At 41.6% G+C, this 18,807-nt stretch overlaps 1 protein-coding gene across 2 annotated transcripts; it reads left to right on the top strand.

Moving 5' to 3' along the window:
• Positions 1 to 1,600: 1,600 nt before the first annotated feature.
• LOC111068638 (protein-tyrosine sulfotransferase) lies at positions 1,601 to 15,239 on the top strand. Of its 2 annotated transcripts, none has more exons than XM_022358264.2 (7): positions 1,601 to 1,764; positions 4,461 to 4,591; positions 6,931 to 7,171; positions 7,331 to 7,510; positions 7,885 to 8,021; positions 8,109 to 8,307; positions 12,910 to 15,239. In XM_022358264.2, the coding sequence occupies exons 1-7, from the start codon at positions 1,603 to 1,605 to the stop codon at positions 13,402 to 13,404; spliced, it is 1,545 nt and encodes a 514-aa protein (XP_022213956.1). In that variant the 5' UTR covers positions 1,601 to 1,602; the 3' UTR covers positions 13,405 to 15,239. The 2 variants fall into 2 exon arrangements, with proteins under 2 accessions (XP_022213956.1, XP_022213957.1); XM_022358265.2 differs by having other exon boundaries at positions 8,109 to 8,269; positions 12,910 to 13,031.
• Positions 15,240 to 18,807: the final 3,568 nt, after the last annotated feature.

The following is an 18,807-nucleotide window of genomic DNA, read 5'->3' as shown; positions in this document are numbered from 1 at the left end:
ATCTCAAATTCGGTCTAAAAATGTGTGTGTTTAAATCATATTTCATTTCATTTTGTGTCATTCTATAGAACATTTTATGATAGATTTTGTTTTTATACCTTTTTGTGTGAAACATTGTTTTTTTTTTTTTTGTGATTTCAACGCCTGTTGGCGTTAGTGGTTGGTCTGTTGTAGCAGCGACCAGAAACGATGTATCGAAACAATTGCAATTTGTGTAAGTAGCTTTTGTAGCTTTTGATTATCATTGTTTAATTTCGATGAATGCCTAAACATTAAATTCATTTAGTAAGCAGCAAAGCGCGCAGGTCTGTTACTAAATCTGAGTTCCAGTCAATCTTTCAACTACAAATCCTTGAGATGGATGCAATTCGAGTTTCGTTAGATGATTAAAATTGAATCCAAAGCTAAGCCAAACAAAAACATGCAAAAACGCAACATACAGTGGTGTTTCATCGGTTTTTTTAATATCTTGAGATTACAAAAAAAAAATTCATTCAAACGGTTTGACTTTAACCGATTGGCACTTTCGAAAAAGACTTCCTTCCACTTGCGACGTATGTATATATGTACATATGTCCAAGAATACCATATACCCGCACTGTTAGCTGCGATTATAGGGTGTGTGTAGGGTGTATACCAATTTGTACGCAAGCAATAATTTTTTTCACTTAAAAACTATTTAAATTTGATTCTTTTTTTGTTTCTTGTGTGTTTTTGCAGTTGAAATACAACAAAATAAATTATAACAAAATGCAATAAAGAAAAGTGGAAGCGAAACAGAAGCAACAGAAAAAACCAAGAGGTAAAACGAGAGCAAACGACTTGAGGGGGAAGGAGAGGAGTCGAGCAGGAAAGGAGAGCGATAAACAAGAGGCCAGCTGCTGGGATTTGTTTGGCCAAGAGCGGGCGCTGCCTTGGCCAAAATAAGCAAACAAAAGGCGAGGCAATGCCAAGCAATCAACGTCATAAACAGGAGCAGCAGCAGCAGGAACAGGAACAGGACCAGGACCAGCAGAAGGAGAAGCAGGACCACAGTGGCCGCCGTAGACGTAGTCATTGCGGTGGCATAACAGAGGAGCAACAGCAGCAGCAGCAACTGGAGAAACGCAGTCAGCATCACAACCAGAAACATCTGCTCTAGGACTCCCCTTTTGCCGCAAATAGCCAGGACTACTCCTCCAACGCTTCCAGCGCCATTTCCTTCTTCTAGAGAGCAAACAGTGAAGCAGAAAGAGCGAAAGCAAAGCCAGCGCCAGAGCCACAGCAAAACAACTCGCTTTGAGAACTGGGTACGCTGTACGGCTCTGTACATGCCTCAAGAAAACCAATTTACATATTTAAGCTTTGGGCAAACGAACGAGGAGGAGGATAGAGCCAACTAGAAGACCACTCACTCGTCAATAAAAAGGCGACGACTACGAGGAGGCGTGTAAGAAGGAGCCACAAGTCCCCCCAAGCAGTTCAAGGAGGCATCAGGCACCAGGCCCCAGGTGGCAGGCGGCAGACGGCAGACGGCAGGAGTCGTCAGCGGCAATTCAAATCAAAAAGCAGTTAGCTTCAACACCTTCCAAGTAAAAAGCGATAGAGAGAGAAAAAGTCAGGATGCGATTGCCGTATCGTAATAAAAAGGTCACCCTGTGGGTGCTCTTTGGCATCATTGTCATCACGATGTTCCTATTCAAATTTACCGAACTGCGCCCCACCTGCCTCTTCAGGGTGGATGCCACCACCAATGAGCTGTCCTCCCAAATGGTTCGCGTTGAGGTATGTACCCCGAAATCTCGGCCCCCTCACACACACAAAAACACACCCACAGCCACAGCCACACACTCCCCCAAAAGAAAACATCTTCGCATCCTCGTGGGCTCAACGTGCGTTTCAAAAGTGTGTAAGAAAGTTAGGGGGAAAAAGAAAGTTTTCTTCCACCTACTCGTACGAGCAGCTAGATAATGGGAAATACAAAACGGGGAGGCAGGGAGGGAGGAAGGTAGATCTGCTGCCTTCCAGGTGTAGGAACAAACTTTTGTGGCATTTACATATCAAACATTTGTTCGCCTGAGGACTTTGCTTATTTGATAATTTAATCAATTTGATGGCAGCTCCAAAACGAAATTAGTTTCAAATTGATAACGAATCTCCCTTTAGTAAGTGAAATTGATGTGAGAACTAATGCAAACAAGGGGTCCTGCACGTCGGCACGTCGGCACGTCCGTGCTCTCATAGCTCCAGTAACTATTCTTGGCCAACCGTTGCCATCTAGACGCACAAGCGATAAATGCAAAGGAGAATTTGGCATACCCAGCCACATTTATGTTCGAATCAAAACTGGGACTGAGGCTCGGTCCCTAGAATACAGAAATAAAATAATTATCGCGTGCATGATTTTTTTTTGTTATTTTCTAATTTAACAAGCCTGCTCACTGCTTGTTGTATAATCGTATTTGGAAGTTTATCGTAAAATAATTATCCCACAACACTCGTAGAGAATGGTCCTCTGTTGTCCATTCGCTTATGGAAAGTTTGTGCAGCAAATCGACGAATAATGGGCAAAGGAGGGGTATTTATTCAGCTGTACTACCAGTTTGACCCCCAAAAGACGTATGAAAGATCCGCATTTGATTCGGTTATACTAGCCAAAGGCAATGTAATTCAATATTCAACTGCAAATACACTGCCGTGACGCACTGTGCTGGCTGGGTCCCTGGGGTAAAAACACAAAACGCTTGCAATGATAAATCAATAGAAAAAATACTCGGAGGAATCATATAGGAATCATAGAAATAGTAGAACCGAAAGCAGGATAACTAATTTCATGTTGGCTGCACACACAAAGTAGAGTGGAGTGGTAAATGGAGGATGTGCTGCCACATTCCATTGAGAGGGAAAAGAGAGTGGCCATCCATCCATCCGACCATCCCCCCGACTGACCGACCGAACGACCGAACGACCGCACACGCAGACCAAAGCAAAAGTCATTGAGGGAATTTAACTGGTTATCGGATGACCGAACACTATTTTGTAAACATTAGTCCAAACCAAAATGGTCCTCATTGGACGTTGAATACTATAGGGAGGGAGAGCAGAAGGCGAGGGAGGAAAAGCCATTGATTAGCATTGGGAATATCGAAGGCCATAAGGAGCTTAGAACCGGACCAGCGACCAGAGACCAGAGCCATGACTCCACACGAAAGACAATACCGATTGAGATGTGTGTACTGAGATAGCCAAAAATTTTCCTTTTCTAGATTTCCACACTTCCATTTGCTCACAGAACATTAGCACATCTTTTGGCCTTTGGCTTTAGCCCAGAGGTGGAATTTAATTTCTTGGAATTTCTGGTTTGTTCGTAATTAAGGGCACAATGAAGCGATGATGCCCTCTGTGAATGTGATGTGGGAGTTCCATTCCAGTTGAATTGTCTTTGAAATTGAATTTTGATATGTTTGATGAGTGCAAATACGTAAATTTTGTAAATTGCAATGTGCACGCATCGATTCAACTATTATTTCTGGTAGCTAACTGGCATACACACTGAGAAGAACGCACAGAAGTTGTAAAATAATATATTTATAAATTTATACGAATAGCTTTGCTCCGTATTAAACATACTTATAACTTATTTAAATTTTCTGGTACTTAAAAACAGAATCCAAGTATGCGTGCGTTTCTTTTTACTATGCCATTTTCCTCTAAGTGTACACACGCACAATTCATATATGTATATGTATCTGTAAAACCAGAAATAAATGCTTCAACTTTGTTTAATTAACGTTTAAATCAAACAAAATTAGCTAAACATGGAAATATTCCCTAATTTAATACAATTAATGACACACACAGGAGAAACACAGATATGAGTACGTATCATATTATAGTATCTGTAGAGTGGAGTGCTTTCCCCTCAAGTGATTAGATAGTAGGAGCCGCTGGAAACCCCACAGCTATCATATCAGATATCAGGGTTCCCATTGAAGAAGCCCCTAAATCATTTATAATCGAAAAAGGAACACCGATCGATATTTCATTACGAGTGGTGATAACCCACGATAGATAGGACCGCTAAAGGGGTTAGAGAAAGTTCCTAGAGGCACGACCTTTAATTTTTATTGACAGTTTGAGTTCTATTTATAGTAATTCCCATCACATTATGGCCCGTCCGCGTCCGCTAAACGACAACGGAAGACATTTTCCAGATATTCTTCTGTCATTTTGCTTCCTTTTTTTGACGCTAATGCCTACGAAGGCGTTAACACCTGCGTTAACTCAAGCATCAAGCCAGTCCTCCCCCACGCCCTCTCCGTTTGCCATCATCATCATCAGCTCTGAGCCACGTAATTTTTCTCTCGCCTGCCTGCCACATTTTCTCTAATTTCATTTTTTTTTCTCTCTCTCCTCCAACACGGACACCCACGCCATGCCACACCGATGTCACGCCATGCCACACCGCCATGCCCGAGCAGAAATACGTCACGGATAACAATCAACGCGTTTATTCATATAACCGGGAGATGCCTTTAATATTTATAGGCGGCGTGCCCAGGTCTGGTACGACGCTGATGCGCGCCATGCTGGATGCTCATCCTGATGTGCGGTAAGTAAATTTGTTCCTCCAGGAATTCTTCAATCTGCACAACTGAAATCGGTTACCGGATGATATCCCCTTTACAACGGATGGGGCAAACTGTTCAATTAGTGTAGAGTCCTGAGCAACGTTTGGGAGCATCAAATGCCAAAGAATTTATTTCTAAAGATCTTGAAAGTGTGCCTTAAACTGTCTTTGAAACTTGCAAAAAAAAAACCTGTGGGGAAAACTCTTTTTCGATCGATGTATCTTTTCCTTTGTCAAATTTGAATTCCAAACAAAATTGTGGCATATTTTCTTAGCCTTTTGCATAAAGTGTATCCTGGTCTATTGTTGGCCCCGCAGGGAAAATATTGTAATTTTTAATATTTGCATTTTTCCTTTTCCCCGTTGGGTTTCCTGTGTGGCCTTGTGCTGCCATTTGCCTCCACCAGATTCCACGGCCACAATTCAATATATTCCGTGTCGCCCTTTAGCAATTTTTCCTTCTGCTTCAGAGACAGCAGGCAGGTCCTTCCTCGCCTGTCTGGTGGGGGCTTCACCCCCCCGCCATTTACTCACTCGTATTGCCATAATTTCTTAAGTTTCCCTTTACGCATGAGTAATTAGCCACGAAAATTGTGCAATCTGAAAATGTAAAAAGGCCATAAGCACAGCAGAGCAAAGAGAGGAGCTGGAGCTGGAGCCGGAGCCGGTGCAGGAGCCGGAGCCGGAGCCGAAGCCTCACAGCCTCCTGTTTCTCCTGATGCCTTAATTTTTTTAGCAGCTTATATTTTTTTATTTTTATTTTTTATTATTAACAATTTGCCTTTCTGCAGTCCCCAGTCCCAGTACCATGCCCATCCATGGTCTATCCGGTCTGGGAGATGTCCGTTGACAGGGAGTTCGGGCTCGCTCTTTCTGATGGCTGCACAGCGCAATTTCCGCTATTTAAAAACCTACTTCCCTTCTCCTCGAAGCACCACTGCTGCCACCCCTCCTCCATCCTCCATCCGCCATCCACTGCGGGTACAGGACGGAAGAGACTAGGATTGGGATGTGGAAACGAGATGTGGAAGGGCGATTTTAGTTACGAAATAGGTTCAGCGAGCGCCAGGTTAAGGTCCACCATTCCGCCAGTGCCCGCCCGCACCATGTCCTTTTGTTCATACCAAAAATTCTGTAAAGTTTTCCGCAAGCTCCTCGTGTCGTGTGTGTGTGTGTGGGCGAAAGCGAAGGCGAAGGAAAGGGAAAAGGAAGGAGACTGACAGTCGGCTGCCTCTCTCGCTCTAACCCTCAGATTAAATCTGGTATCTGGTGTGTATTTGTAGCATTTAGCATTTTAGCATTTAGACTTGGCTTGAACTCAATTAGTGTGAGTCCTCGGTAAGCCCCAGGAATAATTTGTGGGATCTGTGTGTGAGTGTGGTGGGTGGGGGGGCTCACGGTTGCTGCTGAGGTGTGAAGCACACACAAAATGCGTTTTGTGGCATATCCGATTTGGCTGTGAGCTCTCTTAATTCCTTTAACTTTTGAGTGCGCTAAATGAATGAAAGATTTTACTTGCAACCGCAATCGTTTCACTTGGCATACCTTCGTGGCAAGGACTTAATGGGGGGCAACTAATCCCTTAGCGGAAAGTACTTGCCGGCTGCATCCTCCGCGAATACGTGGATAGGTAGATACAAGGGCACTCGAAAATTCTCTGCTGCAATCAATGAGGCAGTGGCGATATTTAATTTACGCAATTTACGCAATCAGCGTACCAATTTTTTGTGTATGCTCTGAACTTGATTACTAGCTTGGGTTCGTGGTTCGTGGTTCATGGTTGCTGGTTGCTGCTTGCAGGTTGCTGCTTGCTGGGTTCAAACGATTCGTTTGAAGCCCTTCATAGTTGAGTGAGCTCTGAGCAGCCCAAAAGGAAACCAACAGCAGCGGGAGTGTGGGAAAAAAATGGAGCCAAATGAGAGTTATGCATCAGACATCCAGGCCAGAGTGGGGTGGTGGCGCCAGGGCGCTCCACGTGATGGGTACACCGTTTCATTTTGTCGATTGCTCTAGAAGGTGGTTTTCGTGGGGTATGGTTTTCCCTTTGTTCCTCCTGCTGTGCCACAACCGAAACACTTGCATCATCCTGTTGTTGCCAGGCGATATCGTGAACAGTTCCTAACCGCCACACGATACGATACATACATACGAGTATATGCAACCTGCTGTTGCTGTTGCTGCTGATGCTGCTTCCACTTCCACTTACTTTGTGTTTGTTCTCTCTCTCTCTCTCTCTCTCTCCCTCTCTCTCTCTATGCTACCGCCTCCTACCGTCTCCTGCCGTTCTTTGTGTGTGTGGTGTGTGTATGTGTGTGGTATAGCTGCGGGCAGGAAACGCGCGTCATTCCACGCATCCTGCAATTGCGCTCGCACTGGCTAAAGTCCGAGAAGGAGTCGCTACGGCTGCAGGAGGCCGGCATCACCAAAGAGGTCATGAACAGTGCCATAGCGCAGTTCTGTCTGGAAATCATTGCTAAGCATGGCGAGCCGGCGCCCCGTTTATGTAACAAGGATCCGCTGACGCTGAAAATGGGCTCCTATGTCATCGAGCTCTTTCCGAACGTAAGCATAAACCCCCAAAGCCCCACTAACCAGAGAGCAGACTCTTACGTCAGCTCTCCCCCCCCCCCTGCTGTATCCTGCTGTGATACAATTTCCTCCTCCTTCCTCCATCCTCTTCTACTTCTACATACTTCTCTCTCTCTCTCTCTCCCTACACAGGCTAAATTCCTGTTCATGGTGCGCGACGGCCGGGCGACAGTTCATTCGATTATATCGCGCAAGGTGACAATCACCGGTTTCGATTTGAGCAGCTACCGCCAGTGTATGCAGAAATGGAATCACGCCATTGAGGTGATGCACGAACAGTGCCGGGATATCGGCAAGGACCGTTGCATGATGGTGAGTACAAGGGTGCAAGGGTGCAAGGGTGACCCCACGTGACAAGCCAATCAATGTTGGCGGAGCAACTACATAGAAGTGCAGATGAAATCACCAAAAAACCTTCTCATACACATTTTTATTTGAATTCCCCCTCCACGGAGAACAGTCATACCTCAACTTTAATTATCTCTCCAATAGTGGAGTATTTTCATTATTAAATATATTTTCAAGACGTTTTAAATGGAATTCAATATTCAAAATCAAACTTTATTCCATTTAATTTGACTATAATTGTGTTTAAAAGCCGAATATGCTATGGGATCTATGTATCTCTGTAGTCCTCATCTTCTTTCTGTGTAGTTGCATTATTCATTTGAAATATTTCTGTTCAGGTGTACTATGAACAGCTGGTGCTGCACCCAGAGGAGTGGATGCGCAAGATCCTGCAGTTCTTGGATGTGCCATGGAACGATGCAGTTCTGCATCACGAGGAGTTCATCAACAAGCCCAATGGGGTGCCACTCTCCAAGTGAGTGTTTGCCAGCAGCCGATAGAAGACCCACGCTGATAAATCCATTGTATCCCTTAACCTCATCCGTTTATTCCGCCCCATTAGAGTGGAACGTTCATCGGATCAGGTTATCAAGCCGGTGAATCTGGAGGCGCTGTCCAAATGGGTGGGCCAGATACCGGGCGATGTGGTGCGCGATATGGCCGATATAGCGCCCATGCTGTCCGTGCTCGGCTATGATCCGTATGCGAATCCGCCGGACTATGGTAAGCCAGATGCATGGGTGCAGGACAACACGTCGAAGGTAAGGTGCAGCCCCCACCAAAACAACAGCAAAACAGCAGCACACAGACCCACACACGACAAAGCAGACTTCAAAACGATGAAGGATTCCCATGTCGATGTCCATGTCCGTGTCCGCGTCCGTGTCCGTGTCCATGTCCAAGTCTATCTCCTACTTTGCACGAAACGCATTTTAAGCCCTCGCAATGTCACAATTTCGCTCTCTCTCTCTCTCTGTCATCCTCTTGTGGCAGTCTCTCTCTCCCTTGGAAGGGGGGCGAGTAAGAGCTACTTTCTGCTTGCCGCCCACTGCTGGCTGTGCTCCTCCATGCACGCTCTTGTTATCTTTCACCTTTTTCTTTTTCCCCACCATCCCCACCATCCAGCCCACCCCTCCAACCCATTTCATTGGCATATTTTGCACTCCCTTAGCCCTTCCCCACGTTCCCCATTTGTGGGATGGGGGGAAGGGCAGGAGGCGCAGACATACGCCTTGCATCACACACGTTTTGCAACACACTCGTTATTTTTTGTTTCTTTTATCCTTCTACTCGATTTCGTTTTCTGTGTGTGCGATTTGCGTTTTGTTTTGTTTTGTTTGTTTTGTGTTTTGCACTTTGCCTTTGCTGCCTTTTAGTTGTTGTTATTGTTGTTGTTGGTTGCACCCCTGCAATTCCCCTTTTTATTTCATATTCTTTTTTTTCCTTTCCTTTTCTTTTTTTATTATGTATATTTCTCCTTTTTCAGCTACTTTGATTCTTGTTCCTATGCCAGCGATATATCGTACTTATTTGTTGTTTTTTCTCTTCTTATTGGTTCTCGCTTGTTGCTTACGTACGTGTGTACATATATGTATGAGCCAAAAGTTTCGATATCTACAATATGTAGACGAACGACCCATGGGATGGTAACGGCAACGGGGGAAATGAAAATGATGACTATGTTGATGATGATGATGATGATGATGATGTGAGTCAGAGGTGGAGAGACCTCTGGAGTGCACAGAATTTGGTGGGGGGTGGGAAGCAGACTTGAGTGCAGCGCTCCTGGAGTAGCTCTGGAGATTTGATTCATAAGAATCTTAGAGCAGGAAGCGTGGAAATTATAATTCCCTTAAATTAGAGACTTACTGAAATTATAACTATCATTAGCATGTTTACGTGCAATGATTGCACCATCAAATGAAGCTTCTTACGCGCTGGTAACCCAGCCACAGCCACAGCCACCCAGCCAGGAGAGACGGGTGCTACTCGAGCAGATAGGGTGCATGCAGGAAAGAATTAGGGACTAATATTTAATAGAGGGGAAGTGAGTTAGAAGTGGATATACAAAGCAGTAGTAATACGTGCATAAAACCCTTCACTCTCCCACTCAACAAAACTAAAACCATACACAGTGAAGAGGTTCAAGAAGAGATTTTAATTAAGAAGAATACACATATGATACGTAGATCCTTTCAATGGCAGAACGTACATAAATGCCTGAGAATACTCACCAATTATTTATATAAATATTAACCATAATACACTGGGAATAAATAATATTATAACTAAGTAATAGAGAAACAATAGAGATAGAATCGATGCTAGCTTTATACCCAATACAAAAGACTACAGAAGATGCAGATTGGCTTAAGAACAGAGAGAGTGCACCGGAGATTGCCCAATTTCGGTCTTAATTCGATGTCTAGTATGTGAGTTGTGATTATAGACAAATACCAAACGGAGATTATAATAGTTCGCTGCAATTGCAAAAAGTCAAAGTATAAGTATCTTTGTATGGAGAGTCCAAAGAGATGACACACAACCATCTGTCAAATAAACACAGACAGGCAATGCCGAGCCAGTAAATATAACCAAATCCGGCAACAGCAGCAGCAGCAGCAGAAAAGAGCACTGTCTTGTATGTTTATTTATGACAAAAATGCCAAAAATGTCAAAAATGCCAAAAATGTCAAAAATGATGTGTCAGCAAAGATTGTGCCATGTTTAAATACAATTTTGCTTTAAGTTTCAAACACAATCGCTTGGCAAGTTCCATTCGTCCATACAATTTGTCCAATCACATTTTGCTCCAATGACTTTTGGTTAGCAATTACAACGCCCTGAGGTCACAGTTCAATTGCGCTGTGGGCCATTGCGGTTGTAATATTACGCATATTCGTATTCGTATTCGTATACGCATTCGAGGGGTCGCATATGTATAGGCGGGGTGGCCTTCTCTGCCATCTGGCTGAGCGGCATGTTCATTCGGATGATGATTCGGCCACACAGATGTTGCCCGCGGGTGTCCGCCTTACCCACAAGATTTAATTGCAATTTTTGGTGGGCCAGGGAGGTACTTGGAGCTGACCAGCGGTGCGGTGTGGTACAGTGGGTGTGTGCCTCCAGTTTCCATTTCCATCTGCCCCATCCTTGCCCGCTCTCTGTCGCTGCTCTCTCTGTCCTTCTGTTTGCCAGTGCATCCTGCTGAGTTATGTCCTGCGCAGCGACGCGTTAAATTAGCTGCTAATTAATTAGTCCACTCGACTCGACTCGACTCGAGTTGAGTTAACTTAAGTTGAGTTATCTGCCCTTTTTCTATATTTTTTGCATATTTGTTTGTCCAAAGAGTGCCTCATAAATTAAAATTGCATCAGTGACAGCGCCAGACCAATGCTGATAGTAGCAGACACAGGACTCTGGTCTCTGGTCTCTCTGAGACTTTATCCCGGGTGCACATTTAACTCGATTCTCCACTCCGGTGGGGGGCTTCAGTCTGGGACCAGCGATAGACGGAAGTCCAGGACTAGGGAGGGCAGTCAGGAGTCGGGACTAAACAGTTCCGTTTGGCATATGTGTGTGTCTGTAGCCATATATGAACCGTGGCTGCACTTTTCAACTCGATTTGCTTTCACCTTTCACTGTCATTTTGCCGGGGTTTCATTTTTTTTTTTTTTAATTTTTTCCCCTGAGTTTTTGTGTTTTTTTATTGCGCTGTCACGGCGGCAATTTCTGTTTGACAGTTGAAATTGCAATGTTTCCATGCTGTTGCCTGCGGGGAGGCGTAACCGGGCGCCGAAACATATCAGACAGCTTATGGCATAAGTGGCAATTTATACATGCATGCCACCACCAACAGGGAACGACAGTGGCAGGAACGAGCAGACAGGTGAACAGACAGATGGACGGACGGACGGAGACCGAGGGAGAGAGAGAAGCCGGACAAAGTTAAGTCAACTTTAGCAATCCCCGTCGTAGTTTGACTGGCGATTCCCGACGCCACATACTACCTGCCATGCCCAGGCATGCTGCCACCTGGCACCCCCAACCGTAACCGTAACGGTAACAAGGTTGCAACGCAATTAATATCAATTGAAAGTCCGCCAATTCCATAATATTTCTTAATTTATGTTAATGGCGAATATTTTAATTAATTGACGCGGCTGCTCCTCCTTCTTCGCCTTCTTGCTGCTGGAGGTGTCTGCGCACATTTAATATTTAATCCATATTTGCATATTTCATATTGCATGTTTGTGCAGTAAAAATAATAAGTGCGGGAGGAAAATTGCACGCGAAAATGGAAATCAAAATAACGAAAAGGAAATACCCTCAGGCAGGGCACCAAATGGGAGACCAGGGAAAGTAAATATAAGAGGAGAGCCATGAAAAAATGCTCGTGTAAAGCAAATATGAAGAAGGGGCAGGGTCCAGAGAGAAGCGAGATAAATCTGTAAAAAAATTAACACATTGCAAAAATAACAGAGAAAATGCGGTAGAGAAAAAAAATGTAAATTGCAAAATGAAACTTGCTATTAAAAAAACATGATTGCAGAAACCAGATTAAAAAATGCGCAGGGAAGATTAATAAACAGCATTATTCAATTAACTACACTACCGATGAAAGAAATCATATTTTGTATAATATTTAAACCACTTCAGGATATCCAAAGCCAAAGTTGTAATGACAAATAATAAGAATGGAAGGGGAAAGCATTTTAAAAATATAAAAATAAAACTGTTTTCCCGTTTGTTCTCATCGTTTTAAAATTGTTTAGTGATTATTTTAAATATTTAATTTATTTTTAATTAAAAAAGATGGGAAATGGATTTTAATGTAAATATAAACGAAAAGTATGCAAAAAATATGTGATGAGAAAATGAAAAAAATTAAGAAAGAATTCCATACATGTACATATGTATTTGGGGGATCATTTTGTATGGGGGCAACAGATGATCGCTTTTTAACTAGCTAGAAATCTGAGGATATTTGTATAGCAACATATTTTCCGCTTAAATTGGAACCCCCGATAAAGTTGAACTGTTGTTCGGCGGTGCTCGAAAGTTTCCGTCGTTGGCATTGTTCTGAAGCTTAAATGTGCAGCTGTTGGCATATGTATGCATGTGTTGCTGTTGTGTGGCTGTGCAGATTGGGGAGCAACCATAATGAGGCGGCGGCCATCGGCAACAGCTGCTCAATGGGGGATATAATCCACAACAATTATATTCAATCCTCAAATGTGTGCCACTGCATATACTCGTTCATAAATGTATTTAAAATATTTAAAGGATAATTTTATTTAAAAGAAAAACATTTATAGTACTTTTATTTATGAAGGCAATTAATTTGTTTATCAATTTTGCAGGTCAAGGCCAATCGAAGACTGTGGGAAAATAAGGCCAAGCAAGTGCTCCAAATGAATCCCAGGTCGAGTGAGGACACCGATAACGACAACCCCAACAATATAATAAACACTAGCAACAACAACAATAACAACAACAATAATAATAATAATATTGATATGAACGATAATAATCTTTACAATATCAATAAAATTATACCAGTAGAAGAACAAGAACAGCAGCAGCAGAGTCATCAGCATCAACTGCAGAGACACCACCAGGAGCATCAGCAACAGCAACAGCATCGGCAGCAGCATCAGCATCAAGAAAAAGAATTCATTCGGGAAGAGGAACAGGAACAGGAACCGGAAGAAGAACAACAATTGTTGCATCAAAAGCCAAAGGATGTCATTACGATAAAGCAGCTGCCATTACAGTTCAGTGGCAACATCAACAGCAACAACAACAACAATAAAAACAACAACCACAACCAGAATGGCCCACTGGCGGATACATGATATCCGCATATACCCATAAGACTGCCACGTGGCAAGCACTGAAAGAACGCGGAAACTTTGATAATGATTATGATAACAGTGACAGATGTTAATGTAGATGATGATAATGATGTAGGATGATGATGTGGTGCGCACAGACACCCTAACACACAGACACACACATGCACACCAATTTTTAATTGTATTAGCTATAAAGCATATAAGATTACATATGGATATGCATATGTGGTGTATATGCATGTGTGATGTACATGTACGTACATACACTAATGCTTTTTAATGTTACCAAAAATGAATGTAACAAAAAAAAAACAGACACAACAGACAACATTTTAGCCCCCCGCAGAGTGCGTTTCATGACAACGAGCAAGCGAAAACAATAGCATAGACATTGGAACAGATTATCCCATAAACATACAAACATATATGATAAATGTAATCACATTGTACTCTATGGAATAACACGGGATTTAATCTATTCCATAATTCGCTATGGCAACATCTCCTACGTATGTGTTTATTTACGATAACACCATTCCCACAACTCTATTCAGTAATTGTCTTAATAAGATGAGTGATATTATGATTTAGTTTCACTTTTACGATTACAGGCCAGGTTTAAACTAACTTAATTTAAAGCAAAGACTCCATTGGACAACAGACTTAATATGTATAAACTTAAACCACTTCCATACAACCACTAAAACCACTTTTAAGGCGATTTGTGGCCACTCTTATGTCATGAAACGCACTGTCTGTATATTATATCTACTCGGTCATATATCTATATGTGTATATGTGTATGAACAATCTTTAAGTTGCAAAAGACCACCAAAATAAGCTGAATAAGTGCAAGCAAAAGCTGGACCTTCACCGACCTCCACTATAATAATTTATAACAAATCTTTCAATTTAGTTTAGTAAAAATATTTTGTACGCATGTTTTTTGAGAGACTTTTAATTAGATGGCCCGCTTTTTTTTTAATATTTTTAATTGTGTATATACGAGTAAATTATGAAATAATTCGATTATATATGCTTTCCCCCGAAGCGTTTCGGATCGAAAGAATCTCTTCCGGTGGCCGGACTTTGCCCGAAATTCGTCTATGTGCTAAGGCATAACATATTATAACATCTATATATAGATGTATACATAAATATATATAAAAAATAGGCACTGTTTATACGTTTGTATGATGAAGAGCAAAACAAAAACAACAATTATCTAGAAATGTTAAATTTTTAATGAATGAGCTTTTAAAATGTTTTAATTAATCAGACGAAATATGAGTAATAATAATACATCAAATATTTTCTGCTGATGGGTAGGGAGGGGGTAACAAACATGACGTGAATACAAATATATGTAACTAGGCATTTTTTTAACGTTTTTTTTTTTTGTTGCAATAAATTGACTGAATGTAAAGAAAATAAATTGAATAAATCAATATAAATATTTAATTATACAATATATTATATAATATATAAATGGATGTATCTATGTAAAACTTAATGTCTAAATGTAAATGCGAGTTGTAATAGATTTTATGTACGTATGTATGTATTGTATGCCATTGTATGCCACGAAAAAGAGAGGATCTTAGACCTCGAGTGGTGTTAGGCTTAGAACCGTTCAACTGCTGTCTTGGTAGGTACCTGGAGGACTCCACTCCATCTCAGATTCCACTGCCTGGATGGACGGCAAATCGAACCAGATAGAGCGAGAGGCAACTAACTTATGATAGGCGACTGCTTGATGGTACTGTACTTACAGCATACAGCTTAAGAATAGTTAAAAGGGGACATAGGAACACAGCCTTCGTACAGTGTAGTTTAAGAACATGACGGTACTTATATACGAGTAAAAACAGTTTAACTGCTGGCGCCTGCATGACATATGAATGCTGCAGAATGGGAAGATCTGTGTACTCACAGGATGTTCAACTTTTGTATACTAGTAAAGATTAAGTCTAGAGTGACGGGACTGTACTTTCAGGATATAGGCTAAGAACAGGATAACTGCTGGCGCCTGGATGACATTTACTTCAGAGAGTACTGCTTGAAGCCTCACTTCATTTCATTAATTTTTCGTAAAAGGATACCAAGAATAACCAGCTAGAGCGAGAGGCAGCGACTTGCTATGACCGTACTGTACTTACCACATGACTTTGTCTCGCTAACACAGCAGCACTCCTTCCATGTACATTTGTGAAGTAAATGTCCTTGAGGAAACTTTTACTATTATTTTTTATTTTTGCCACACAACACACAAACTCACACAGCCCTATGACCCTTGTCCGTCCCAACTGCTGCGTAGGCGCATGTGTGTGTGTGCGTACGCGAAAGGGATAGCTATATGTTGTATGCATGTTCGAACTTAATTACCGCTAGCCTTGGGCTCGAAGAAAAAATCCCGTTAGTTAAGTTTTTTTTTTCTATTTATTATTTCAAGACAAAAAAAAAGAAAAGAGAATTGCTGACAATAAATAAGAAAGAAAAAATGATTGCTTAGAGAAAATTAAAATTGAAAAAAGACAGAAAAGGATAATCCATATGATGCTGTCTCCCTTGCTCACTAAACATCAATAAAAACAAAAAGAGAATGTCTAACAAAGGAATGGGCAAAAGATAATAATAATTATGTACAATATATTTTAAATCTGTGTGTGCGTCTTTCAGAGCCATCGAAACCAGAGCATAAATGTAAGCCATAAAGTGAGCAAAGCGAATGCTTTAATGGCCGTGAAACGCAGTGTATGTGTAAAAAAAACGAGTATATAAATTTGAAACGTGAACTATTTTTGCTATCTTAAAATATGCATTTTTTGTATAATTTGTACCAATGTATGTATGTATGTACTATATCTCTCCAATCACACATATATTTATGTATGTACATATGTGTATTGTATGTAAACATTTTTTTTTCTGTGGGTAATCGCTGCATGTTGAAGCGCCAATTTGTATTTCGATCTACTTGCAGCAGACAGACAATCAAGGCACAAAGAAACTATAAAATTAAAATAAATTAACCCACAACGCCCCAAAACCCCACAATAAATGTATACTCGCCCCCGCCCCCATACACAAGCCCCATCAATCCAAGGAACCATAACGAAGAGTATTTAGCAAAATATAAAGCAGGAAAAATGCAAAACAAAAACTGTACGCTGCAAAGATCACGATATGGAAAATAACTATGTAATTCTATTCATCAGACATTTTCTGTGTGCAGTTGGTAGGCTAAGCAAATTGTACAATATTGTATTCATTAATAACAGCAACATGAACATTAAGAATCAGCCGAATATATACGTACGTGGAATTATACTATACAACCCATAAACAAAATAAAAGCAAAACAAAAAACAAATCAAATGCGGAAACAATAAAAGTTAAATATAAAATATAAAATAAAACTATGCAAAATAAAATCGTTTGTACTTATTGACACAATTTCAGACTCAGTACCTGAACATCTCCAGATCCACCCGTTTATGAAATTTTTTTTTTTTATTCTTTACTCTCATTTTTTAAAATATGTACACTATCTTATAGATTAATTATATGTATTATATGATTTTATGTATATATTAGAGATCTACGAAGCTCCATTCAAAAACAAATTTCAATAGAATCCATTCGAATTGAATTGAGTTGAGTTACACACACACAATGAATTGAGTTTATACGAATGGGAGTGTGTGTGTGTGCCTCACACTTTTCAACATTCGGTTGTATGAGTTAGAATGAAGGAGTGCACAAAACGAAATGACAGAAATGGCAGAGACAGAGAAATTCGAATAACTCGAATGCATTCGAATGAATTCGGATACTGCCCTCACTCTCACTTATTCAATTCGTGCCTTGTCGTTTCAATATTGTGCGTATGAGTTTTACGTCAGCGCACTCACTCACTCAAACTCTGTTGACATAGCATTCGAATTCACTCAATTCATTTTGAGCATTGTCAATTCGAATGCCTGTTTTTATAATTTATGCAGATCTCTAGTATGTATATATCTAAAGCTATTGGGCTATACTTGTGGAGAAATATAAGAAGTTCCAAATTCCTCCGGGACGGCCGCGAAGCATTGCAATGCAACCCTTCGCAGGGTTCCCTAAATTATCTCCCTTCGAGGCGGCAGCAAAATTGCTCACTGCCGTCCATATCGTGGCGTCTCCCACCATCGCTTTTACCAGGTTGCTGGGTGACAACCTCCTGCCATAGTTACATTGTCGCCATAGTTCGCTCCTGATGCTCTCTGAAGCGCCCGCACACAAATCTTGTGTGCTCAGCGTCTTCTGTGGCACTGCCGCACCATCTGCAGTGTGGAGAATCGTCGTGGCCAAATCTGCACAGGTACTGTGCGAAGCAGCCGTGTCCACTGAGGAGTTGTGCGGTGTAGAAACTAACCGCACCGTGACCCCTATTTATCCAGCTCCCAGGCTCTGATGCTCACCTCTAGCCTGCTCTCGCGCCGCCTTTCGGTCGACGCCTGCACGGGTCGCCAATGCCACGTTCCTCTCCTCAATGATAAGGATATCGAGTATCGCATCGCAGGATTACTGCGATGACCAGCGCAGCGTCATCTGAAATGGTCCGAAAACCACAACAACCACATCCGGAGCGCGCCGAGACGGTGGATGGACTTAACGCCCCTGGTGTATGTATGTACATACATGTATATGTATATATGCGTACAGAACTCTGAAATTTCATGCGTTTGTGGCATCTCTGGTATTTGGTTTTCGCAAATGTTATTCTATTCGTTTAAGATTCTCTTTTGTTGGCTACTGTCCAGTTACTTAAAAAAAATCTTCGATTATTAGATTAGATCTTCGATTCGATTTTTTTCAACATCCTCCAGGACTGTTGTGACGCCCGTTAAGGCGATATATTTCAAGCTTCCCACATTTGACCCAGATTAACCAAGATAGTGCCGCCCCAGGGCCAAAATGTAGCGTTCAACGAAAAAGTATAGCATACTTAAGTGCTGCTGCATTATTGAAGTTCGCTGTAAAAATTGTAGATTTTCCAATTTTCCTAAATGTGTTAAGGATCAAAAAGCACACTTTCCAATTAGTCAGTAGAAATTCGGAAAATCTAAAAAATAAATACAAAGCGCTGCGCAATTTACTGCTCTTCAGTAGAGTTCTATATCGTAGATATGTATCTTTTCCATGTTTTCCGGCAATATTTTTGTAACTGCTGCAGACTGCCAATATCCAGCATTTACTTCTTGACCTTTCTCGCATAGCAGCAGAGATGTGGCACAGTACAGAGAAAGAGCAGACATATACATATGTATGTTCCCCATATCCAATAAGTATTCGCCCTGGAGAACGAATGCTGAGAGATCGACCCGATCGACGCACAGACATACACACAAACAACAGGAA

The sequence above is a fragment of the Drosophila obscura genome, unplaced genomic scaffold, assembly GCF_018151105.1.
Source record: "Drosophila obscura isolate BZ-5 IFL unplaced genomic scaffold, ASM1815110v1 contig_73, whole genome shotgun sequence".
In the NCBI taxonomy this organism is placed as follows: domain Eukaryota; kingdom Metazoa; phylum Arthropoda; class Insecta; order Diptera; family Drosophilidae; genus Drosophila; species Drosophila obscura.
The sequence above is the reverse complement of the archived record's forward strand: the minus strand, read 5'-3'. Positions and strand labels throughout refer to the sequence as shown.

Excerpts from the sequence above, each read along its gene's own strand:
- LOC111068638 (XM_022358264.2), top strand. The coding sequence starts at position 1,603 with ATGCGATTGCCGTATCGTAATAAAAAGGTCACCCTGTGGGTGCTCTTT. Across the intron at positions 1,765-4,460 it reads CCCAAATGGTTCGCGTTGAG|AAATACGTCACGGATAACAA; the intron begins GTATGTACCCCG and ends ATGCCCGAGCAG. Across the intron at positions 8,308-12,909 it reads TGCAGGACAACACGTCGAAG|GTCAAGGCCAATCGAAGACT; the intron begins GTAAGGTGCAGC and ends TCAATTTTGCAG.